A 26631-nucleotide genomic window follows, 5' to 3' on the forward strand; every position below is an offset into this window, starting at 1 on the left:
GGGAACTTGAGCTCGGCCTTGGAAGGAGGGAGTCATCATGTGAGGATGAAGTGGGAAAGGGCCTCCATTTGGGGAGGCAGCGAGGGCAAAAGTGTGGCAGCATGAGCCACGTGACCTGTTCACAGAGCCTCGAGTCGTTTGGGATGATTAGTGCACAGTGGGCTCCAGAAGCTACAATGCTGAAGAGGTGGACAGGGGCCAAATCACAGAATCAGGCTGCCTGGTGGAGGGTTCGATTTTGTACTATCAGTGTGTTTTAGACTGACAGTGAAGATAAGCATCTTAGAAAGACTTCTATAGCACCAATGTAAAGGACAGATCTGAGCGCTGGGACTGAGGCCAAGAGCAGAGGGAGATGGCCGGGCCACTTTATTAGACCAGGCAGTAGACCAGGAGGGTCTAGAGCAGGGCCGTGGGCAGGCAGAGAGAAGGAGAGACTGGCTCAAAGGTACTTAAGGTGACAAACTCAAGGCTTGGTCAGCAATTGAGTGTGTTGCCGAGGTTAACATTTCATAATTTTTTTCGTAGCTCGTCTAACCCAGATGTAGGTGTACGAGGCCTATAGCATTTCACCTCTGATTATGAGACAGTCAGGGCTCACCTGTGTGATGATATCACAGTCTAACACCAGGAGCCATTACCAGCCAGTTGCCCACAAGTGGACTCCGACTCATGGAGGAGAACTGTGCTTCGCAGGGGTTTCGGTGGCTGGGTTTTTGGAAGTAGATTGCCAGGCCTTTCTTCCAAGGTGCCTGTGGGTGGACTCAAATCTCCAACCCTTTGGCTACCAGCCACATGTTAACTGTTTGCACTACGCAAAGCCTCCAAGGGACCATTACAATATTCCAAATTCCACTCCAACAACTGTCCACCATTTTGAGTTTAGCAGTAAATAAAAAGGCTGTACAATAGCTATTGAACCCCACAGCTTGTGTCTTTAAAATCTGAATAACTAACTTATTGGACATGTATTTATCTTTGCAAATATGTCAGTATACTGGTAAGAAGATGTGAAAGCTTTCCTCTAGCATTTCCATAACCACTGTTTTGGAAAATCAAATGTCTATGGGTTATTCGTTAGATTCTTCCTACACCATGGCTTTTCCATTAATTTGCATTTTGTTTTGGAATTAGAGCCAATTTAACAGATTTTTTTTTCTTAAGTGAAAGTAAGCTAATGCTGCCTCTTTTGCTAAAATTGCTTCGGCTTCTTTCCACACAGGATGCAAGTGAAGAAAATAATTTAGCAAGATCAAAAACTGATTTGACTTTTGTTTAAAAAACAGACCTTTTTGTTCCACCAGCTGTAATTATGTGTGATTTCTTTGCCTTGTAGAAGTCTTGTACTTTGCCTGAAATATCAAGTGCCTGTAGACTCAGAAACCCAGGCACGTTGAACCCTAGCTTTATCGCGGGTCGGGGAATTCGGTAGTGTGTTTGACTTTATTTGCTATACCAGGGGTTGGCAAGGTTTCTCTGTAAAGGGCCAAATAGTAAATATTATCATCTTTGTGGGCCATATAATCTCTGTCTCAACTACCCAACTCTGCCGTTGAGTAAAAAGCACTGATAGAGAGTACATAAATAAATGGGCATGACTGTGTTCTAATAAAACTTTATTTAAAAAACAGGTGGCGGGCTGGAGTTTGCCTGTGGGCCTTACTTTGCCAGCCTCTGGTCAGTATCATTACTGTAGCCCTAGAGGGTCTCACCACTTTGTTTTCCTCTTTTAGGAAACAGTCTTGGTGAAATGTAGTCGTCCTGGTCACCCTTTGGTTAATAAGACATATACTTTCGAAAGGTAGGTGCTTTTCAAGATGGCAGGCAAAGCACTGTTATACATGAAAAATATAAATCTTGCATTAGGTTTTGATTAGTAGACTGCTCAATTAATCTCGTCACTCTGATTAACTGCAGTTACATTTGGTCTTTGGTATTTGGTTTGTTTACATGTTCACTTTCTTTAAACAATAGTTGCCGTTGAGTCGACCAACTCCTGGTGACCCGTGTGTGTCACAGTAGAACTGTGCTTCACAAGGTTTTCAGAGGCTGATTTTACAGAAGTGGATTGCCAGACCTCTCTTCCGAGGCACCTCAGTGGACTAGAACTTCCAACCTTTTGTTTAGCAGCTGATCATGTTCACCATTTGCATAATAGGGATTATTTGCTTTGTAAAACTACTCGCTATGGGATCCCTTTACTTAGGCAGATTTATTATGAACTCAAAACATGACTTAGTTTATTAAAATATTGGGCTTATAACTTTTAAGTTGTTGTTGTTCGGTGTCCTGGAGTCAGTTCTGACTAATAGCAAACATGTGTGCAACAGAAGGAAACATTGCTTGGTCCTGCGCCATCCTCATGATCGTTGTTATGCTCGAGCCCATTGTTGCAGCCACTGTGTCAGTCTATCTCATTGAGGGTCTTCCTCTTTTTCTCTGACCCTCTACCTTACCAAGCATGATGTCCATCTCTAGGGACTGATCCCTTCTGATAACATGTCCAAAGTATGTGAGACGAAGTCTCGCCAACCTCTCTTCTAAGGAGCATTCTGGTTGTACCTCTTCCAAGACAGATTTGTTCCTTCTTTTGGCAGTCCATGGTATATTCAGTATTCTTTGCCAGCATCACAACTCAAAGGCATCAATTCTTCTTTGGTCTTCTTTATTCATTGTCCAGCTTTCACATGCATGTGCATTGATTGAAAACACCATGGCTTGGGTCAGGTGCACCTTAGTCCGCAAGGTGACATTTTTGCTTTTTACACTTTAAAGAGGTGTAGCAGCAGATTTTTGCAGCAGATTTGTCCAATGCAATGCATTCTTTTACTTCTTGACTGCTGCTTCCATGGGTGTTGATTGTGGATCCAGGAAAATGAAATTCTTGACAACTTCAATCTCTTCTCTGTTTATCATGATGTTGCTTATTGGTCCAGTTGTGAGGATTTTTTCTTTATATTAAGGTGTAATCCATTCTGAAGGCTGTAGTCTTCACTCTTCATCAGTAAGTGCTTCAAGTCCTCTTCATTTTCAGCAAGCAAGGCTGTATCATCTGCACATTGCAGGTTGTTAATGAGTTTTCCTCCAATCCTGACGCCCCGTTCTTCTCCATATAGTCCAGCTTCTCAGATTATTTGCTCAGCATACAGACTGAGTAAGTATGGTGAAAGGATACAACCCTGACCCACACCTTTCCTGACTTTAAACCATGCAATATGCCCTTGTTCTGTTTGAACAACTTCCTCTTGGTCTGTGTACAGGTTCCTCATGAGCACAATTAAATGTTAAGGAATTCCCATGCTTCTCAATGTTATCCACAATTTGTTATGATCCACCCAGGCAAATGCCTTCTCATAGTCAGTAAAACACAGGTAAACATCTCTCTGATATTCTCTGCTTTCAGCCAGGATTCATCTGGCATCAGCAATGGTATCCCTGGTTCCACGTCCTCTTCTGAATCTGTCCTGAATTTCTAGCAGTTCCTGTTGATTTATTGCAGCAACCACTTTGACTAATCTTCAGCAAAATTTTACTTGTATGTGATATTAATGATATTCAATAATTTCCACATTCGGTTGGATCAGCTTTCTTGGGAATAGGCATAAATGTGGATCTCTTCCAGTTGATTGGCCAGGTAGCTGTCTTCCAAATTTCTTGGCATAGACGAGTGAGCACTTCAAGCACTGTATCTGTTTGCAGAAACATCTCAATTGATGTTCCGTCGATTCCTGGAAACTTGTTTTTCACCAATGCCCTCAGTGCAGCTTGGACTTCTTCCTTCAGTACCATTGGTTCCTGATCATATGCCACCTCCTGAAATGGTTGAACATGGACCAATTCCTTGTGGTATGGTGACTCTGTGTACTCCTTCCATCTTCTTTTGATACTTCCTGGGTCGTTACACTATTTTGCCAGTAGAATCCTTCAGTGTTGCAGGTGGAGGCTTGAATTTTTCTTCAGTTTTTTTAGCTTGAGAAGTGCCAAGTTTGTTCTTCCCTTTTAAGTAGCATATCTTATATGACCCAGCAATCCCTCTCCTAGGGAAATGAACACTTTCCCAAGAGAAATGAAAATTTCTGTTTACACAAAAACCTGTAAGTGAATATTTATAGCAGCTTTATTTATAATTGCCCAGAACTGAAAACAATCAAGTCCTGTTCAACTGGTAAGTTGTTTAACAAACTGGTGTGTCCGGACAATGGAATACTAGGCAACTGGTGTGTCCAGTCAATGGAATACTCGGCAACCAGTGTGTCCGGTCAGTGGAATACTAGGCAGCAAATGAAAGTGGAACAAACTATTGTTATACACAACAACAGAATGAATCTCGAATGGCTTGTGCTGAGTAAAATAAGCCAGATCCAAAAGGCTACGTTCTGTACGTTTCACACAATCGAGTGCCTTTGCATAGTCAATAAAACACAGGTAAACATCTTTCTGGTATTCTCTGCTTTTTGCAAAGATCCATCTGACATCAGTGTATTGGATGTCTTCTATTATTCTTTCTAGTTTTGTATTTTGGTATATTTTTAAGTTGAAAATTAAAATGTAAGAGTCCCACATGTCCCCACTTGCTCTAAATGTCCTTCCTAGTCACGCATGGTAAGATAAGAATGTTGCTGAGGTTTAACATTAACCCTGCTTCTAGAGATGCTATGGATCAGTGGGCGTTATGACACATTTTGCAGGTGAAAGAAGAAAAAAATTTGGTTCCAGCTAAATAAAAACCTGTATTTTAGGAAACTGAGCTTAAAACCAAAGCAACGTGTAATTCAGATACAGCTGAGCACTAGTGTTGCTTTCATGTACCTGGTGGTCCGGCACTCATTCTGCTGTCCAGTGGCTGTCCAGTCTTGTTGGACATGGTGGGCGACCTGGTGTTTTGGAAGGTACTTCCTGGGTAGACTTACTTGCCCCCAAGCGCAGAGGCACATCAGCTACCATTTTTCATAACAGGAGTTCATTCATTCCAGTCCCATCATAGACATTCAAGTTCTGCTGAACGAACCTGGGGCCTAAGAAATCAATATTTCTAAGAGATTGAACATAAGAATCAAATCAGATATTGCTCAGCGTATGACTTTTGTTATTGTCGTTGAATCCACTAAAGAAGAGCTAGCTTAGTTACGGATAGTTACACAGTATCTTTTTTTTTCTTTTTTTAACTCTGCAAGCATTTGTAACTTCGCTTATACTTACTGCCTCTCCCTCTTCCCTAAGCTCTGTTAGCTTGAAAAGTAATACAAATTAATCTTTCGTTGATGAAACAATTTTCCTCCGGATCTTGATGGGGCCTTCGTGGGCCGTGCATGGGCGAGCGGTCCTTCCCCAGTTTCTGTGCCTGGGCCCTGACTTGCTGTCTTTCTCCTATGGATCTGTGGATGCCTGTCTCCATGACACCACCCAGGGTCTACGGCCCAGCAGAGCCACAGGATGCGGTGTTCGCCGACGTGCGTCCCCTGCTCACGTCCCTCTTAGACGGGTAAGTGCACGTCTTTTTGAGGACAATCATTGCAGTTTCATTTAAATATGAGTAATTTTATTCATGCTACAGAATCAGGATATAACGTTAGAGTCACAGCATTTTGTATGACCATAGAGCAAACCTGTAGGCAGACAGTGACCCAGGATCCATCCACGGAGAATATATTCTCCCTGCTAGGAAAAGGTGTAAAAGTGACCTGAGGAATAATTGTCAAGGGGTAGGTGCATATACCTTAGGTTCAAATTATATTTCAGTCACATTGCACGTGGGTTTACAGGTATGACAACAGCTGCTTTTCTTTCCAGGATCCTTGTTACAGTTGAGAATTTTGTAAAGGTCTGTTAAGAACATTAATATCAGATCAAGGATCTTTTTCCCTTTGGGGTCAGCTTTCTGTTCATGGAAGGGACCAAAAAAGGATTTCGTGCTAAATCCCACTGATTGAGCAAGACACTGAACCAGGTTCGTACACTTAACTGAGACACAATAAGCCAGGACAGGGTTTCCAAGGAGCAGCTGTTGGGTTCAAACAGCTGACCTTTTGGTTAGCAGCCGAGCTCTTAACCTCTGCACCACCAGACCTCCAAGACTTTCTACATCAGGTCATTTGGAAGAATCTCAGTTTTGCCGGGAAGTCTATTTTAAACTTCCCAAAGAAGACTTAGGCGCAGCCATCTACAAGAAGACAGAAACCGTAATTACAGCTTGTCGTAGTGCCATGGTGGACGAGGCATCAGAACTTCCAGCACTTCCTGGAGTGGCCGTGCTGCTGAGTGTGGCCCATACAGGACGGCCCCCACACTGTCCCCAACTGCACGCGAGTGCACCGTGCATCCTTCCGATTGTGTGGCGGCCTCTTGTTCACCTCTTCCTCAGGAATACTGGCGAGTTTACGTCCCCCTTGGGAAATCCTTCTTCCATTAAGAGCTCCAGGGCGTCTCTCTTTTGTAGGCATCTCTATGTGGGCAGATTCCAGAAATGGAAAGGCATCGCAGTTAACAGCCACTGTAAACAGAAAACAGATGGCACCATTTCAGGTCCTGAACTTCATCACCAGGGGCTGCTTTTCCTCTGCACGCCACATGGTTTGAGCAGTCCGTTTAAGAAATCACTCCTCTGCTGCAAAGAAAATGTTTCCCACACGGACAGACGCACATGGATGGACTCAGGGAAGTGTCAGAGAAGTGGGATGCCACAGGGTCTTGTTGTAAAAGCCCGGACCTCTCAGCTGGAAGACAGTGATGGCAGGGGTCTGCAGCCCTCCCTCTGATTGCCCTCACACGTGCTTCCCGTTCTCTTTCCTGTGGAATGAGTCTCAGGGAGGGATTGGGACCACCTTTCTAGGTGTGAGTCAGACGTCAGTCAATCAGAATACTTTGTCAAAGGCATTTCATCAAAATAACAGCATTTATTTGTGACAATTGCTGTGTGTCTGCCTGCCAGGTTAAATGGGTAGTTCTGATTAGAGGCTGGTCAGTTGAATCAGTGTCTCGGGGCAGGCCCTGTGTGGTGATTGTAAACTCCGCAGGTGGCCCTAACGTGCATTCAGGCTGTGAAGCCCTGCCTGGAACCCGGAGCTGCTGGGCACTCACCTGGGTGGGCCACAGGCTGCACTCATCTGCACCTGAAAGGCTCAGACAGCACTTTGTGTCACACACTTACTTCAAATACTCTCCCAGATGTTTCCAGTCTCCACATTGGTATCTTGGGCTAAAGAGCACAACTGGAAGAAAACTCAGAGATCCATCAACGGCCCTTATGTTCTTCAGCATACGCCGCAGTCAAATAATTCCAACTTGTAGAACTGCAAGGCGGCTGTTAATACCTGTCGCATAGAGGGCCGCAGCATGTTTGGCCAACTGTTGTCTTAGTTTCCTGTGGCGGTAGTTACAAAATACCATAAAGTGGGTGACTTTAAGGAACAGAAATTTACTCTCACACTAGGAGTCTGAGTTCCAGGCACCAGCAGGGTGCGTCCTGCTCTCTCCAGGGCTCTGGGGGAAGATCCCTCCTTGTCTCTCCAGCTTCTGGTGGCTCCAGGCTTTCTTGGCTTACGATGCACCTTCACGTGATCTTCCTGGTGTGTGACTACATCTCCCTGTCTGTCCTCCCGTTTTACAAGGACACCGTTCAGAAGGGATTAGGACCACCCTAGTCCAGTATGACCTCTTTAACTGATAACATCTTCAAAGAAAGAACCTATTTCCAAACAAGGTCACGTTCACAGGTACAGAGGTTAGGACTTCGGCATCTTTTTAGGGAACACAAGTCAATCTGTAACTTAATATGAAGACCCCAAAGTCCCTTTGGAATAACAAAGCATAAAAAACATACATTGTATAGTCTTAAATGTAAGTATCCTAGGCACTGCAAGGGGAAGAATATATTCCTAGAACATCAAAAGAAAAAATGCAAACTTGTCTATCATTTAGTTTACATGATAGCAAGCCTGGCTTTATGAGTATAAATTACATCAGGCAACTACACTGAAAATTCAAATGAAGGAATTTGAATGTAAGAGAGAGTTACTAAGGTTGGAGTCCCTGCACCAGCAAAGGAAATGTCAGGAGTCAGGTGGTACCGTGACCTGGTGTCAGATACCAAGGAGAAACAGGCATCAATGGAGCACTTGCTGTATGCCCAAAGGTTGGCAGTTGGAACCCACCTAGCTGTGCTGCAGGAGAAAAGACCCTCAATCTGCTTCTGTAAAGATTATAGGCAAGAAAACCCTATGGAGGTGTCCTACTCTGTAACACACAGGTTTGTCTTGAGTTGGGGGCCCACTCAACAGCAGCTACAGCAGCAGCAGGTGTGAATATAATTTACTCCAATACCAGATAACAAAATAACAGCAGTGAAGTATGCAAAAAACCACCCGTTGTCATCAGGTCGATTTTAGCCCGTAGTGACCCTATATGACAGGGTGGAACTGCCTCATAGGGTTTCCAAGGCTCTAATCTTCACAGAAGCAGACTGCCACATCTTTCTCCCTAAGAGCAGCTGGTGGGTTCGAACTGCCGACCTTTCGGTTAGCAGCCAAGCGCTTAACCACTGTACCACCAGCGCTCCTATGCAAAAGATAGTGGTAGTTAAACGAAAGCCTAATTTATAAGAAATGGAGTTACAGGGGAATAGAAAATGAAATGTATTGAAATTCTTCAAGTAAAACATTTTCTCAGATTCCAGTTAAGCACTCACCCGGTCTGTGTTTTGCTATACCGAGGTCTGTTTTGGGTTTTAGGTACAATGTTTGCATTATGGCCTACGGACAGACAGGAAGCGGGAAAAGCTACACCATGCTGGGCCCACAGTCTAAGAACCATGAAGCACTGCTGTTAGAAACTCGGGGTGACTTAGGAGTTATCCCCAAAGCTGCTGAAGAACTCTTCAGGTACCTCTGCTGATGGCGGGGAATGAGCAACAGAACCTTTCACAGCAGCTGGCAGGGAAAGTGAAAATTATTAGCTAAGATTTACCGTTTCGAGAAGACGACCAAACCTAGTGTTCTTATCAGAACACGTTAACTACTACTAAGTATTTAAATATGTCTAGACATCACTGACTCGAATGCTACACTTTCTCATGACAAATTTACGTTAAAATTACCTTTAACATAAAACTTCTTGAAGGAGATTCTTAGCTAGACAGGCATGGGCAGAGGGCAGAGCTTCTAAAATGGGGAGGGTAAGGGGACAGACTTCTGCTCCTGTCAAGGAGCACACAGGTCTGGCTCTCGTCTGAGCAGTTACAGCAACTTTATCCATCCCACCCATGCCTTCCCAGCCACCACTGCCACTGTCATGACTTTTTCCATAAAATGCCTCCCCAACTAATAGGCAGCTCATGGAATGACACATGTTCTCGTAATTTTGTTCCCTTGGTTTCGTGGTCTCACCTCCCAGCCTGCAGCAGTCACTGTGCAAGACGTCAACTTCCACTCCCTGGTACACTTCTTTGTGAGAGCCCCATGCTCACCACGCACTCACAGGTGCATTGCTTTGTGAGAGCCCCACACTCACCTCACATTCACAGGTGCACTGCTTTGTGAGAGCCCCACACTCACTGCTCACCCCGCACTCACGGTGCACTGCTTTGTGAGAGCCCCACACTCACTGCTTACCCCACACTCACAGGTGCACTGCTTTGTGAGAGCCGCACGCTCATCCCATGGCAGAGAGGGTATCTCCCCAGCCAAGGCACATACTCCCCGGCCATTGTGAAAGAAATTAAAATAAAATGCAACAAAATTAGATTAGACTTAATAAATCAAAATACAACTAAATTAAACAAAATCACATTAAGATAAAATGAATTAAATCAAACTAAATTAAATTAGATTACATTAAATTATAACATCATGTAATAAACAAAAAGTAAAATTGAAATTATATAGAATAAAATTAAAAAATAATAAAAATTTAATCAAATCAAATTTAAAACACAAAATTAAAACAAACCAACATAAAAAAACACAATTACACTAAAATTATATGAAATAAAAGTAAATTAAGCAAAAGTAAATTTAACAAGGTAAAATGAATTAAACAAAGCAAAATGAAAATAAATTCACTAAATTAATTGTAAGAAAATTAAAACAAGGTTAATGAATTAGAATAAATTGAACTAAACTAAATGAAATAAATTAAGAAAAATAAAACAATGAAATAAATATTAAAATTAAACTGAGAATTAAAAAGTTTTAAATAAAATTATGCTAAAATAAAAAACCGTAAAAATAAAATAATTCTCATTAAATTAAATTGGGTAACCCTGGTGGCACAGTAGTTAAAAGCTATGGCTGCTAACCAAAAGGTCAGGAGTTCGAGTCCGCCAGGTTCTCCTTAGAAACCCTGTTGGGCAGTTCTGCTCTGACCTAAAAAAAACTAAAGTATTTAAACAAAATTAAATTGAACTGAATAAAATGAACTTAAACCAAACAACTTTAAAATTAAATAAAATGAGTTAAATTAAAATGAGTAAACTAAACTAAAATATTTTAATCAAAATTAAGCAATAAAATTAAATTAAACAAAATGAAATAATATTAAAGCACACTAAACAAAATGACAATTAAGTTAAAATAAATGAATTAAAATAAGGCCAATTAAAGAAAATAAAATTGAATTAATAAACAATAAAAAATTAAACTAAAGAAAATACAATTAAACTAAATTGAATTAAGCAAAGTAACAGTTAAATAAAGTAAAATTAAAATAAATACATTTAAACTAAATTAAATGAAATAAACTAAGCAAGTAAAATAAAATTGAATAAAAGTATTAAAATTAAGTTGAGTTAAATTGCTGTTAGGTGCAGTCAAGTCCACACAAAGTCACCCTAAGTACAACAGAATGAAACACTGCCCAGCCCTGCACCATCCTCACAATCGTTGGTATGTTCGAGCCCATTGTTACAGCCACTGGGTGAATCTATCTCACTGCGGGTCTTTTTCTTTTTCACTGACCCTCTACCACACATGATGTCCTTCTCCAGGGACTGGTCCCTCCTGATTACATGTCCAAAGTATGTGAGACGAAGGTTCACTATCCTCGCTTCTAAGGAGCATTCTGGCTGTGCTTCGTCCAAGATGGATTAGTTCATTCTTCTGGCAGTCCGTGGTATACTCAATATTCTTAACCAACACCATAATTCAAAGGCATCAATTCTTCTTCGGTCTTTCTTATTCATTGTCCAGATTTCACATGCATATGAGGCAATTGAAAACACCATGGCTTAGAAATTAAACAAAATAAAATTAAAATAAATTACAGAAAACAGTTAAATTTGAATAAAATTAAACTAAATGAGATGAGATTATATTAAAATAAAATGACATAAGATAATTAAATTCAACTTATAAAATTGAATAAAGAAAACAAGCATCATTACAACTGGACTAATAAGCAACATCATGATAAATGAAGAAAAGACTGAAGTCATCAAGGATTTCACTTTACTTGGATCCACAATCAATGCCCATGGAAGCAGCCTTCGAGAAATCAAACAGCATACTACACCGGGCAGATCTGCTGCAAAACAACTCTTTATATTGTTAAAAAGGAAAGACTTCATCGTGAGGACTAAGGTGTGCCTGACCCAAGCCATGGTATTTTCAATTGCCATATGCATGGAAAAGCTGGACAATGAATAAGGAAGACCAAAGAAGAATTAAAGCCTTTCAAATAAGGAAGACTAAAGAAGAACTAATGCCTTTGAGTTGTGGTGTTGGTGAAAAATATTGACTATGCCATGGACTACCAGAAAAATGAACTTCCTCTCAGAAACTTTGGACATGTTATCAGGAAGGATGAGTTCTTGGGGAAGGACATCATGCTTTGTAAAGTAGAGGGTCATTGAAAAAGAGGAAGGCCCTCAATAAGATGGACTGACACAGTGGCTGCAAGAGTGGGCTCAAGCATAACAATGATTGTGAGAATGGTACAGGACCAGGCAGTGTTTTCTTCTGTTGTAGATGGGGTGGCTATGAGTCAGAGCTGACTAGATGGCATCTAACAACATTTAAATGTAATTAAGTTAAATTTTTTTTAAGTTAAATGTAACTGAATAACATAAAAATTAAACTGAATAGAATAAAATAAAAATAAACTAAACAAAATAAAGTGTAATTAAAATATAGTAAAAAAAAAAGAAAAGAAAATGAAAGCAAATTAGTTTGTCATATTGTGGTGGCTTTCATGTTTCTAGCTATGGTATCGATATTCAAATACCAGCAGAATCGCCTGTGGTGGGCAGGCTTCAGCTGAGCTTCCAGACTAAGACAGGTTAGGAAGAAGGACCTGGTGTTCTACAGCTGAAAAAATTGACTAGTGAAAACCTTATGAATAGCAGCAGAACATTTTTTGACACAGTGCCGGAAGATGAGCCCCTCAGGTTGGAAGGCACTCAAAATACAACTGGGGAAGAGCTGCCTCCTCAAAGTAGAGTCCATCTTAATGGCTTAGGTGGTGTCGAGTTTTCTGGACCTTCATTTGCTGATGTGGCATGACTCAGAATGAGAAGAAACAGCTGCAAAGACCCATTAATAATTGATATGTGGAATGTACTGAGTGTGAATCTAGGAAAATTGGAAGTCATCAAAAATGAACTGGAACGCATAAAGATCTATATACTAGGCATTAGTGAGCTGAAATGGACTGATGTTGGCCATTGTGAATCCGACAATCATATGGTCTACTATGCTGGGAATAACAAGCTGAAGACAGTGGCTTTGCATTCATTGTCAACAAGACATTTCAAGATCTGTCCTGAAGTCCATTGCTGTCAGTGATAGGATAATATCCATAGCCCACAAGGAAAATCAGTTAATATGACTGTTATTCAAATTTATGCAACAATCACTAAGGCCAAAGATCAGGAAATTGAAGATCTTTACCAACTTCTGCAGTCTGAAATTGATGAAACATGCAATCAAGATGCATTGATAATTACTCGTGATTGGAGTGTGAAAGAAAGTTGGAAACAAGAAGGATCTGTAGTTGGAAAATATGGCTTTGGTGATAGAAACAATGCCAGAGATTGAATAATAGAATTTTGTAAGGCAAACAACTTATTCATTGCAAATACTTTTTTTAGACAGGGTAAATGGTGACTATACATGTGGATTTCACCAGATGGAACACACAGGAAGCAAACTGACTGCATCTGTGGACAGAGAAGGTGGAAGAGCTCAATATCATCCATCAGAAGAAGGCCAGGGGCTAACTGTGGAACAGACCATCACTTGCTCATTTGCAAGTTCAAGTTGAAGCTGAAGAAGATTAAAACAAGTCCATGAGAACCAAAATACAAACTTGAGTATATCCCATCTGAGTTTGGAAACCGTCTCAAGAATTGATTTGAAGCATTGAACAGGAATGACCAAAGACCAGACGAGTTGTAGAGTGACATCAAAGTTATCATACATGAAGAAAACAAGAGGTCATTAAAAAGACAGGAAAGAAAGAAAAGGCCAAAATGGATGTCAGAAGAGATTCTGAAATTTGCTCTTGAATGTAGGTAGCTAAAGCGAATGGAAGAAACAATGAAGTAAAAGAGCTGAGCTTGGTAAAATAGAGGGTCATCGAAAAAGAGGAGGACCCTGAACAAGATGGACTGACACAGTGGCTGCAACAATGGGCTCAAGCAGAGCAGTGATTGTGAGGATGGGGCAGCGTTTTGTTCTGTTGTATGTAGGGATGGTGTGAGTCAGAATCGACTTGATGGCACCTAACAGCAACAATTAAAATAAAATTAATTAAGTTAAACAAAATCAAAATAAGTTAAACAATTAAACTAAATACAATTAAACTAAACCAAATAAATAAAAGAAAATGTTTTTAATTAAAATATATTAAAAACTAAATGAAGTGATTTAAGTTAAAGAAAATGAAATTATACAAATTAAACATGGTAGAAGAAAATAAAATTAGAATAAATTAAACTAAATTAGGTTAAAATAGTATAAAATAAAATTAGGTTAAAATAAGGTAAATTAAAATGCCACACTGAGGACTCTTTCTGCTTTAAGTTACTCTTTGAATTGCTCATCTTCCTTGCAAACTTGGCCTGACACCTCACCCTTGTAGGTTGCCTCAGCTGTGCACTTATTAGGACTGTCTTATGTTTCCCTCCATACCAGGCACTGCCAAAGGCACAAGGATTACAAAAATGAGTATGACTGATTTTCTGCCCCCAGAAAATCTACAGTAGAAACACAGACACTGATGACCACAGGGGACATGCAGGAACAGGAGGACAGGACAAACAGTGGCAGAAGGTGGCTGGAGGGTCAGGGAGGCAGCAGCAGCCCCTATCCCTGCCCTGCCCTCCCCCTGGTTCGGTGCCCTCCTCTGTAGCTTGTTGGGCCCTGTGCACCATGTCATCTTGAGGTCCACCATACCGCGCCGGGATGGTTGGTTAGTCACATGTTGTCCCGCCTCCTGAGCCCTCAGCTTCTTGAAGGCAAGGAGCAAAGACTGTAGTTATCTGTGCTGTTCCTAGAATCTAGCCACAACTCAGTATGTGTGGGATGAATGGATCGATACACTCCTCAAATTGAGTAATCAATGTAACGGAAGATAGTCTTTCAAATTAATTCCTTGGTATTGTGTAGATGTTGTTGTTATTAGGTGCCGTCAAGTCGGTTCTGACTCATAGCGGCCCTGTGCACAACAGAACGAAACACTGCCCAGGCCTGCACCATCCTCACAGTCGTTATGTTTGAACCCATTGTTGCACCCACTGTGTCAATCCGTCTCACTGAGGGTCTTCCTCTTTTTTGCTAACCCTTTACTTTACCAAGCACGATGTCCTTCTGCAGGGACTGGTCCCTCCTGATAATATGTCCAAAGTATGTAAGATGAAGTCTCAACATCCTCGCTTCCAAGGAGCACTCTGGGTGTATTTTTTCCAGCAGAGCCTTGTGTAAATGAGAAATCTCTAATTCAGGTTTTATGACATTCAAAGATATAACTTATCCTATAAAGAACAGGACAAAATACTGAGACTAAGTTTATTGTGTATGTGGGGCCTTTTTTTTCTGACATACATAGGAAAAACAAAAAAACCAAACCCACTGCCATCAAGTCAATTCCAACTCGTAGTGATCCTATACGACAGAGTAGAATTGCCCCATAGTGTTTCCAAGGCTATAAATCTTTACAGACGCACGGACTGCCTCATCTTTCTCCTGCAGACCTTTCGGGTGGTAGCCAACTGCTTTAACTGCTGTGCCACCAGGGCTCCTTTATATAGGGGGAAGGAGAATCTAAAAAAAAAAAAAAAATCATATCGTATCATTTGTAAAGGCTCGACCTCGAGAAAAGCAAAGTGAATCAGCAGGGTAGTTAAGTGGACTTCACACTTTTGAGACGGTTCCTATCCCTGAGGTGTTCCCAGCAGGCCCCAAAGCTGAGAAGGAGCCAGATCTTACTTTTGCCAATAGATATCCTTATCTGAGAATTTAACTTCCTTTTTCTTTCATTTCCGTCCGTCTTTTGAAAAATTTTCTTAACTGTTCATCATTAGGAAACACTAGCTGCTTATTTCACCCCTAACTCTCTTCTGGGTCTGGATGAAGAACTAATAAAGTCAGCAATTTCTGAGCAGGCAACATTCAGGCTGCAGTTTTCCTTGAGTACAAATGACACCCCACCACCAAGACTCCCAGCCCACTTCTCAGAATATCTCACGAAGAACAACACGAGAGTCAAACTTGGCCGCACGCGTAGAGAGAAGCAGTGTCTCCAGAAACAGAGGCTTCCCAGTGTCTTTGTTCCCTGGAGCAGTTGTTAGATGGGTTGGAGAGTGTGTTAAAGAGATGAAGCAGGGATAGAGAGGGCGGGAAGAATCCCCTGGTATCAACAGCTTTTTCTTGTAGTGGGATGTGGGTGTTTTTTCCTATAAGTATATAGAGTTTTTATTTTTAAATTTTTCTGTAGTCAGACTACCTTAAAAGATGAAACAAAATAAGACATGTAGTTTCTTTTTTGTGTGTTTTAAAGAGCCTGGGTAGGTTTTAGGGAAGTCATGGGACATTCTCAGTTGAAAGGCAGTATTCAAGTGGAATTTGGATCTCTTTAAGAAAAGTAAAGAATTCTGGATTTGATCTTCCCTGAAATAGAATAAATTTAAAATAAACAAGCCCCGTTATTGGAGAAAGCTTAACAGTCCTTAAACATCTTTGCCATTTGCTCTAGACTTCTGGGTCCTGTGAAAACTCAGGCATTGTAATTTCTGAATCAAGGCTACCTATTCTAAATGCTTTTTTTACCTAATGTATTCGGGATCCTGAGGTTTCCTATTGCAAAAATAATTGATTTAAGTATAACGCAGATAAAGTAACTTTGCCCCCCAGGTAATAATTTACCCTACAATTTAAGGAGGATGTTCCCTGTTTTCTGAGTAAGTTAGACATCAGCAAGGACACCGCCCTCTGCTCATGGACTGTGGAGTTTTACATAGGATTTTCTAGGGCCATAATCAGCTCACATTGAAAGTCATTGTGTTGACACCTTTTTTTAGGGGATATTTAAATTCCCCCGGTTGTTTTATTCTCTTGTGTGTTTCCACCAGGCTTATTTCGGAAAACCCTCCTCAGAGCCCAGAGGTTGAAGTTTCCATAGTGGAAGTTTATAATAACGAAGTTTTTGACCTTTTGGCCAAAGACATTTCTCCAGCGGTGCCTGGGGCCAAGCGTGACGTGATTGCAGCCAAAGAGGGGAAGAAGGAGCTCTTCCTGCCGACCTCGGAGTGAGTACTTTGTGTAATGAGCTGTTAGGAATGGGTACTTCTTACGGCCAGCTCGTAGCTTCTAGAGGCTCCAGGAAAACCAACCCCATCAGCCAAGCCACTCCTGCTCATCAGCGGAATGCACGCTATGACTTTTAGTGCTTAGTATGTGTTATACAACTTTCAATTTGCTTTTAAAAATGGTCATTTTCTACCCTCAAAGACTTGAAAACAGATACTTGTCTACCAGCGTTCTTGGTAGCACTACTCCCAGTCACCAAAAGGTGGAAACAACCCGTGTCCATCCACAGATGATGGACAAACAAAATGTGGTCCATACACACGATGGAATATTGTTAGGTGCCATCAAGTCAATTCCGACTCATAGCGACCCTGTGTACAATAGAACAAAACACTGCCTGGTCCTGTGCCATCTTTGCAATTGTTGCTATGCTTATGCCCATCGTTGCAGCTACGTGCCAATCCATCTCGTTGAGGGTCTTCCTCTCTTCCACTGACCCTCTGCTTAACCAAGGATCATGTCCTTCTTCAGGGACTGATCCCTCCTGACAACATGGCCAAAGTGTGTGAGATGCAGTCTCGCCATCCTTGCTTCTGAGGAGCGTTCTGGTTGTACTTCTTCCAAGACAGATTTGTTCATTCTTCTGGCAGTGTATGGTATATGCAATATTCTTTGCCAACACCATAATTCAAAGATGTGAATTCTTTGGTCTTCCTTATTCATCGTCCAGCTTTCACATGCCTATGAGGCGATTGAAAATACCATGGCTTGGGTCAGGCACACCTTCGTCTTCAAGGTGACATCTTTGCTTTTCAACAAGGCTTGAATATTACTCAACCATAAAGAGAAAGGAAGTCCTGATAACATGCCACAATATGGATGAACCTCAAAGGGTGAAATAAGTCAGCTACAAAAGGACAAGTGTTGTATGATCCCACTTACATGAAATGTCTAGAACAGGCAAATGCATAGAAAGCAAAGTTTGCTGTTGGGTACCAGAGGCGGGAGGGAGCCACTCAGTCCCTGTGAAGGGCAGGAAAAGCTTTGGAAACGGGTAGTGGTGATGGTTGGCTGTTGTCGTTAGGTGCCGTCTCATCGATTCTGACTCATAGTGACCCCACGTGACAGAGTAGAAGTTACCCACAGGGTTCCCTAGGCTGTCATCTTTCGTTCTGTTGTACGTAGGGTTGCTATGAGTTGGAACTGACTTGACAGCACCGAACAACAACAACAACAAAATGGTGACATTAATTAAGGAGCCTGGTAGTGCAATCAGTTAAACACTCAGCTTTTAACTGAAAGGTTGGCAGTTCAAACCCACCCAGGGGCTCTGAGGGAAAAAGACCTGGTGATCTGCTCCCATATTGTTATCGTTAGGTGCCATGGAGTCAGTTCCGACTCACAGCAACCCTGTGTACAACAGAATGAAACACTGCATGGTCCTGCACCATCCTCACAATTGTTGCTGTTTGAGCCCATAAATGGTTGGAATGGCAAATGTTTTGTTAAGTATGTTTTACCACAATAAAAATAGATATTGATAAGAGCCTGTGGGTCAGGTACCATCCCCACATGACAGCTGAGGAAACAGGCTTGGCAAGGTAAGTAACTTGCCCATGACCACTGAGCTAAGTACAGGTGAGGGGTTGACCAGGCCTCCCTGACTGCAGAGCCCACTAACGATCACAGAAATGGTCCTTGTGTGTCCCTTTGTAATTCTTTGTGGTGGACTCTTTGGTTTCAGGTAACAGATTCTCTTTGTTATCTCAGGGACACAGCTTGTGTAAGGATCCCCGTGGATGAGGACCTGGTGACCGCAAGGGCTTCTGTCTCTCTGCCTGCTCACACCTCCCCCTCCTCTGTCACTTTCTTGACCTCTTTCAGCACCTGACCCCTGCCCATTTTCATGTGTTTCTCAACATTTCTAAGAGAGAAAATCCAACTGGTCCACCGGCGGGCTCAGAAAACTGCAAGCCCTGGGTCTAGAGAGTCCCTCCTTTGTTCCTGCTGGTTAGCGGCAGGCTTCTGGGGACAGGAACTGTGTGCAAGTGAGTGGGAGCAAACCAGAGCAGGAACCTGGCCTGAGCAGTAGGAGGCAGTGCCCAGGGTGTGGGTGAGGCTGGGTGGGCTGTACAGGCACATTCTGCCCGTGGAGATGCCTGCTGGTAGATGGGGTGGACAGGGCAGAGGTGGGGAGGGCTGCGGGGATGCAGGAAGCAAGCTGTGGTGGCCTGGGAAGGACGGGCAGGGCAGCCATCCCTGGCGGTTTCCAGGTCCATCCCATGTGTCCTGGCGGTCACTGCTGCCCTCCTGAGCCGCTGAGGGGGCCCTTGTTTCTTGCAGCCTCGAGGCTAGAGTGTGCATCTCATGTGAACTCAGAGCCTTCTGCAGCAGGATTATATTTATTTCAGATTTGGAGATTTAAGTTGTAATTGGCTCTCATACATCACAAGATGCATGACCCTGCGTTGCAGCGTGCACCCTCCTTGGGGGAGGGGCGTGATTCTGAGACGTTTCCTACAGACAGAATTTATGGAATTAGAATCATCTTGTGACAGCGAGGACCCTCCTGTTAATTAAACATTCCCCTCACAGTTCCAGGCTCTCTAAACCCATGTGCTTGGTACCCAGCTTGCTCCCGCAGGGACACACTCAGGCTGGTCACATGGAGAGGGAAGCAGGGTGCTCAGGATGAGGGGAGGTCCCGATGCTAGGTTCTCGGAGCCAGTCAGGGAAGTGTCTGCACCATTGTCAGTACTTCAAAAGCCCAAGGAAGAGCCTGCATTTGACCCCAATAAGTTTGCGCAAGGTAACCAGAGCTTTAAGCTCTTTATGAGAAGACCAGAATCAGAACATGCTCTCCTGTGCTCACAAGCTCCAAGCAGCCACCACAGCTCAGTAACTAAAATGTGCTTCACAAATTCAGTTTGTTAGACAAAATATTTTTAAAACTTGGAAGTCCATGAGAGCATGATAAATAAATGAATACTTGATTTTGGAAAGGCTGGTTTGCTTCTAAAATAATGTTGTTGTTGTTGTTCGGTGCCCTGGAGTCAGTTCTGACTAATAGCGACCCTATGCACAACAGAACGAAACACTGCCCAGTCCTGCCCCATCCTCACAATCGTTGTTATGCTTGAGCTCATTGTTGCAGCCACTGTGTCAATCCACCTCGTTGAGGGTCTCCTCTTTTCCGCTGACCCTGTACTCTGCCAAGCATGATGTCCTTCTCCAGGGACTCAGCCCTCCTGACAACATGTCCAAAGTATGCAAGACGCAGTTTCGCCATCGTTGCTTCTAAGGAGCATTCTGGTTGTACTTCTTCCGAGACAGATTTGTTCATTCTTTTGGCAGTCCATGGTATATTCAATATTCTTCGCCAACACCACAATTCAAAGGCATCAACTCTTCTTCGGTCTTCCTTATTCATTGTCCAGCTTTCACATGCATATGATGTGATTGAAAATACCATGGCTTGAGTCAGGCGCACCTTAGTCTTCAGGGTGAAATCTTTGCTCTTCAACACTTTAAAGAGGTCCTTTGCAGCAGATTTACCCAGTGCAATGCGTCTTTTGATTTCTTGACTGCTGCTTCCATGGCTGTTGATTGTGGATCCAAGTGAAATGAAATCCTTGACAACTTCAGTCTTTTCTCCGTTTATCATGATGTTGCTCATTGGTCCAGTTGTGAGGATTTTTGTTTTCTTTATGTTGAGGTGTAATCCATACTAAGTCTGTCAGTTTGTCGTACTGTGGGGGCTTGCAGGTGGCTATCATGCTGGAATCTATGCCACCAGTATTCAGGTATCAGCAGGGTCACCCATGGAGGACAGGTTTCAGCTGAGCTTCCAGACTAAGACAGACTAGGAAGAAGGACCCGGCAGTCTACTTCTGAAAAGCATTAGCCAGTGAAAACCTTATGAATAGCAGGGGAATATTGTCTAAAATAATAAGCAAAGAAATACAATAGGTCAATTAAACACACACCCACAGTTGGCTTGAATCAACTCCGACTTTGTGAGTTGGAGGAATGTTTGTGCATAGACTGTGAATAGAAACCCAGATGGAGAGTTTGCCTCTGTCATGCTTTATTCTGCCTGAGATCTGCTTCCGCCTGCGTTCTCCAGGTGGTTGCACTTGTTTCGTGTATGTGAGAGGTTACTGCCTAGCCAGAGTGTCAGAAGGTGGAGGACAGGGGGCCTCCCCTCACCCCTGTCAAGCTGGGAAGTGGGGTTACCTGTGTGCATTTACCTGTGCGTTACCTGTGAGCGTTATCTGTGTGCATCATCTGTGAGACATGCCGTACCTTCTTGTGCTCCCATAATTGCAGGTTGGTGAACAGCGCTGCGGAATTCATGAGGCTTGTTGAAGCAGGTCTGCAACTCAGGGTAAAACACCCCACCCTGGTGCATGCGGATTCTTCCAGGTCCCACCTGATAATAACGGTGACTCTGCCCATGGCCACCTCTCCTGACAGCAGTGGTAAGTTGCTAGCAGCGATCCGCCAGGTGCAAATTGTAGAAATCACTAGAATAAAAAGGCCAGTGCACCGGCAGGATCCCAAGGCAGTGAGTGCACAGATCCCAAGAGTAGGACTTGAGCCACATCTTTTGACGGTCTGGGACCAAAACCCAAAGGCCCTGGGGGCCCAGCTAGGGAGAATGGGGAAGAGAGGATGGGAGGACGGAAACCCTTTGTTAAATAAAATCTAATAAAAGCAGTTGTCACCAAGCCGACTTCAGCTCATAGTGACTCCACGTGCATCAGAAGAGAACTGCCACCACAGAGTTTTCAGTGGCTGATTTTTTAGAAGTCGCCAGGGCTTTCTTCCAAGGTGCCTCTGAGTGAACGAGAATCTTCAGCCTTTTGGTTAACAGGGCATCTCTGTGCCTTGGAATATGATGCGCTCCTTATGAATGAAACTATGAATGTCACTCTACCTTGAAGGGAAAGCTATAAACGGTAGACAAAATATTCCCACTGTGTGGGAAACAACCCAGTGTCATGAATGCCTGTGAGTCTTCATTGGTTAGTGAGTCCAGGGCAGCGGTGCTCATCCTTCACCTTCGCGGCCCCTGAAGGCTTGTTAGACACAGCTTGTTGGACACTGCCCTACGGGTGGACCCAGCAGGTCTGGGATGGGACTGGTCACCTGCATCCTGGCAAGTTCATGGTGACACCGAGCTGTTGCCCCAGGGGCCATGCTTAAGAACCACTGGTCTGGGACCTCAACTCCATGTAGCACCAACAGATGAGCCAGGTCAAAGCAGGTTAGCACTGCAACAACGCTTCTCACTGTGGGTCCAGTGTGGCCAGTGCTCCTGGTCCCTCTCATGATGCCACATGGGCACTTCTCACTGTGGGTCCAGTGTGGCCAGTGCTCCCGGTCCCTCTCATGATGCCACATGGGCACTTCTCACTGTGGGTCCAGTGTGGCCAGTGCTCCTGGTCCCTCTCATCATGATGCCACATGGGCACTTCTCACTGTGGGTCCAGTGTGGCCAGTGCTCCTGGTCCCTCTCATCATGATGCCAGGTGAAAGATGTGGCTGCTCCGGAGCTGGGCTGAGAGGTGAGGCGTAGGGGAGCTGCAGCCAGCCCAAGACAGATGTCATGGTGGCTTATGGCCAGTCACAGGGTCTGGCCCCACCTGGGAACACCGGCCACCCAGAGAGTCAGCATGTGAGGTGAGGTGCCCGTGCTACCTTGGGCTAGGGGGCGAGCGTCCTGCACCTTCCTTTTCTATTTCCTTATGTGGGTTTTCTGTGTTTTCCACGTGGAGTATGTACCACTTAGGCTTTTTCGGAAATCTTCTTAAGAAGTCTGTGTGGGACTATTCCTTAGGAATAACACATGACGAAACTGGCCACACATCAGAAACGTTTGTCAGGGTTTCTGTGGAGGATGCGGACACGGAAGTTGTGGAATTCATTTCTGAGTGATCACAATGTCCTGATGGATCTTAACTGGCAAGGTGACCAGTGCTTCCTAAGAAACATTCGTCTATTTTCTAGGGACAAACTGAGGGTCGGATCACCTTTCAACGGTGAAAACGTTTCCTTCTTCCTTCTTTGCTGTCTCACCTAGAGAGCCCCTTTCCTGTCTGTATTTAGGGGAAGTGTTGACGCATTGCCCCCTAGGGGTGCTCTTGGCACTGAAGTGGGTGAAGGGGCACTGTGGAACCCTGCTATTTTCTGTTTGTCATCCCCTTGCCTCAGGCTGCCCATCAGACCACACACTGGACAGCATGCCCACCTGCCGCTCACCTCGGCGGATGGTCAGAGAGAAACAGAGAGCTTCTAGCCTGGACTTGCCTCTGGGGGCAGGTCCTGGGGACTCCCCGGCTCACCTGCAGCAGGTGCGGGCCCGGCTGCAGCTCGTGGACCTGGCAGGCAGCGAGTGTGCTGGTGAGGAGGGTGCTTCCTGGTGAGAAGAGTGCTTCCCAGTGAGCAGAGTGCTCCCCCCTGTGAGAAGGGTGCTCCCCCAGCAAGCAGGGTGCTCCCCCAGCAAGCAGGATGTTCCCTGAGTGAGAAGGGTGCCCCCCGGGAGAGGAGTGCTCCTCCAGTGAGTAGGCTGCTCCCCCAGGAGGGGAGTGCTCCTGCAGTGAGCAGGGTGCTCCCTGGGAGGGGAGTGCTCACCTGGAGGGTCTCCATGCACTGACATGAGCAGAGCACAGCAGAGGTTGTGATGTGGGGTCTGGAGGGAGCCCAGACCAGGTATAAACAGGCCATCCCAGGAGCTCCCCCTCTCTGGGGATAACCTTTACATCCCTGTGACACCCTGGTGGGTTAGCTATCTTGGCCTCGCAGCCCTGTGTGTCCATCCCAAATGGTGCCCACAGTAATGGCCTCATAGCAAGAGAACCTCAGTGTTCCTGCCTTACAGGTTGTTAGAGGCTCAGAGTGGTTGCGACCCTGCCCCCACCTACCAGTTAAAGTGGACACGACCTGTGACCCTGCCCTCCACCCACCAGAGTGAATGTGGCCCTGCCCTTGCCCACCAGTAAGAGTGGACATGACCTGTGGCCCCACTCTCCACCCACCAGTTAGAGTGGATGTGACCTGTGACCCTGCCCTCCACCCACCAGAGTGAACATGACCCTGCCCCCGCTCACCAGTTAGAGTGAACGTGACTTGTGACCCTGCCCCTGCCCACCAGTTCAGAACCTCATTTTCACTACAACTCACTCCCCAGTGCCTCAGAGGGCGGGATGCAGGTTCTAACTGCTGACCCCTGTCCTCAGGCATGTCGGGTGTGACGGGGCCCGCCCTGCGAGAGGCCTCATGGATCAACCGGAGCCTGGCTGCCCTCGGGGATGTCCTGGGGGCGCTGTGGGAGGGCCGGGGCCACATTCCTTACCGCAACAGCAAGCTCACTCACCTTCTTCAGGACGCCATTGGTGAGGGTTCCCTTGCTCCCCTGGGACGCAGAGGTCTGCTGCCGTTCAGGGAGGTCCGCCCACCTTGCGGGTTCCTTCACCTCACCCCTCTCTGGGTGGGAGCTACTGCCCTCTGCCCTTGGTCCTCACCTCCTCAGGGCTCCCTGGTTGCTTATCCTGTCACACCCCCACCCCTCAATGCATCTACACCATCATTCTGTAATTTATCCTGTGTGGGTTCTGTCCTGGGGTTTGCACAATTCTCTGGGTGTATGACTGGCCTCTCCTGGCCTGCTGGTTTCTCAGGCGGCCTCCCTGTCTCCTGCGTCCTCTGGTGGCAGGTGTGGGGGGCGCTCAATGCCCAGTGTTGGTGGCTCCCCACACAGCCGCATCGGGGAAGGGGGGGCCTGAGGCCCCAGCGTGTCCTGCCCAGGCCAGGCATCTGCTGGGACTCTGGTTGCAGGTGCCGGGAACCAGACTGCATAGATAAGGCCGTGGGAGCTGCCAGGCACGGGCATCACAGAGGGTGGCCATCATGATGGCTGGAGCAGCACTGGGTTGAGGCGGCTGACCACACCTCAGCCCCACCCGTTACAAGACAGCTGCTGCCACAAGCAGGTGGCAGCACCATTGTCATGAACAGACCCCAGGACAGGTCCGGGCGTTGGGCAGTTGGGCGCTGGGCGGCAGGCGGGCTCCGGAAGGCTCTCCCTCTGCAGAGCTGGGGGTGCAATTGGCAAGCCTCAGTGTCCCCACCACGTCTGCTGCTCTGATAAGCATGAGGTGACTCACCCTCCTGGGGGACTCGTATGTCAGCACGTGGGGCTTGGGGCTCCTGCTGCAGGGCTTGAGCTCAGGGGTCCCGAGGGTGGCTGTCTCAGGGCTCATTCACCTTCTTGAATTCTCTCACCGGAGAGCGGCCTCCTCCCCACAAGGAGAAACAAGGCTGCCAGCAGCACCTGGGCCTCTCATCCTTGGGAGCCCTGAACACCAGGGGTCTCCTGGGAGCGAAGAGGGTCCTTTTACACCACGGGTCTCCTGAGGGCAAGAAGGGAAGGGAGTCCTGTAACACCTGGGGTCTTCTGGAGGCAGGGAGGGTCCTGTAACACCAGGGGCCTCCTGGGAGGGAAGGGGGCCCTGAACACCAGGAGTCTCCTAGGGGCAGGGAGAGAGGGGGGTCCTGTAGAGCTGGCAGGGTCCCCACGGCATGCAGCACCAGGGGTCACAGGTGGCATCTGCCTGCAGTGTCTGTCCCCCTCCCCCCCTCAGCTCTTCCTTCCTCTTCCTCATTTCTGGTTTTCCTTCTGTTTTGTCCTCTGAAGCACCCGACCAGCCAGGGTCCCATGGGCCAGAGAAGCCTGCTCCACAGGGTGTTGGGTTGGGGGCTGTGACGTCCGCCTCTGTGCCCTGTGGCCCAGGGGTCACAGGTGTGAGGCCATCAGTCTCACCTTACCAGAAGTGATTGATTACTGTTTCCATCCCAATTCCCAAAGCATGGGTTTGCCCACGGAAGCTTCCATTCCTTCCGTCCATGGAGCCTTCCTGGGGTGCTCTCAGGAGCTCCCTTCAGCGGAGCCTGCCCCAGCACTCGAGGTGCTGCTTGTTCCTCGCAGGCTCTTCAACTCCACGTTGTTCCTTTCTTCAAGGAGGCGATGCAAAGCTGCTGGTGGTCCTGTGTGTGTCCCCCTGCCAGGAGCACCTGGTGGCGACGCTGCAGAGCCTGAGCTTTGGGGCACGAGCCCGGCAGGTCCAGCGAGGCTGCGTGGGAAGGAGAGGCCCCCCGGCCGCCAGGAAGCACACGTGAGGGAGGTGTGGGGGTCAGGGTGTGCTGCTGTCACCGTGTCACCAAGTGGGAAATAAATCACTTCACCCAGCGTGGGCGAGCCTGCCTTGTCCCAGGGCGTCGTCCCCGCAGGCCAGATGTGGGACATAGGGACCCTCAAGGAGCAGTAGGCTACAGGGAACCACGGTCAGAGCCTCCTGACAAAAGAGTGGAGGCTGGTGACCGTGCTGGACAGTCTGTGGAGCTCCCAGCATGAGGGTAATGCGTATCTGTGGGTGTGCAGGGTGGGGGCCGGCGGGTTGTTCCAGGTGATGGGGTGGAGGGGGGGATGTCCTGGTTGACAGGGCGGGGGGAGCCATGCCAGGTGACGGGTGGGCATTGCTGTTACGAGTGATGGGGTAGGGGGCGGTTCTGGGTGATGGGGGTGAAGGGGTTGTCCCAGTGACAGGGTGGGGTGGGGCATCCTCGGTGACAGGGTGGGGTGGGGTGTCCCGGGTGACAGGGTTGGGTGGGGTGGTGTCCTGAATGACTAGGTGGGGTGGGGTGTCCCGGGTGACACCACAGGGAGGCTGTCCCAGGGGACAGGGCAGGGAAACATGGCACTGGATCAGCAGATTGGGTCTCCTTGTGGCCCTCCCTTCCCGGCAGAGGGCTGAACAGCACTTGTCCCCTGTGAGCCCGCCCTGGTCTGGAGATGGTGGCGATGGTGGGGGGTCAGCAGCGCAGGCTGGGGGCC

General features: G+C 46.0%; 1 protein-coding gene across 1 annotated transcript; it reads left to right on the plus strand.

The window, feature by feature from the left end:
- Positions 1–2974: 2974 nt before the first annotated feature.
- KIF25 (kinesin family member 25) lies at positions 2975–26076 on the plus strand. The gene is made up of 7 exons (XM_049905715.1): positions 2975–5482; positions 8727–8876; positions 16559–16735; positions 21066–21217; positions 22953–23141; positions 23978–24133; positions 25759–26076. Exons 1-7 carry the CDS (start codon positions 5310–5312, stop codon positions 25914–25916), a joined length of 1155 nt encoding a protein of 384 aa, XP_049761672.1. The 5' UTR covers positions 2975–5309; the 3' UTR covers positions 25917–26076.
- Positions 26077–26631: the final 555 nt, after the last annotated feature.

This window comes from Elephas maximus, chromosome 1, assembly GCF_024166365.1.
Source record: "Elephas maximus indicus isolate mEleMax1 chromosome 1, mEleMax1 primary haplotype, whole genome shotgun sequence".
Lineage (NCBI taxonomy): Eukaryota > Metazoa > Chordata > Mammalia > Proboscidea > Elephantidae > Elephas > Elephas maximus.

Coding starts and splice junctions, on each gene's coding strand:
- KIF25 (XM_049905715.1), top strand. CDS start 5,310: ATGGGCGAGCGGTCCTTCCCCAGTTTCTGTGCCTGGGCCCTGACTTGC. Junction 5,483..8,726: donor CTCACGTCCCTCTTAGACGG/GTAAGTGCACGT, acceptor TTTGGGTTTTAG/GTACAATGTTTGCATTATGG. Junction 8,877..16,558: donor GCTGCTGAAGAACTCTTCAG/GTACCTCTGCTG, acceptor TGTTTCCACCAG/GCTTATTTCGGAAAACCCTC.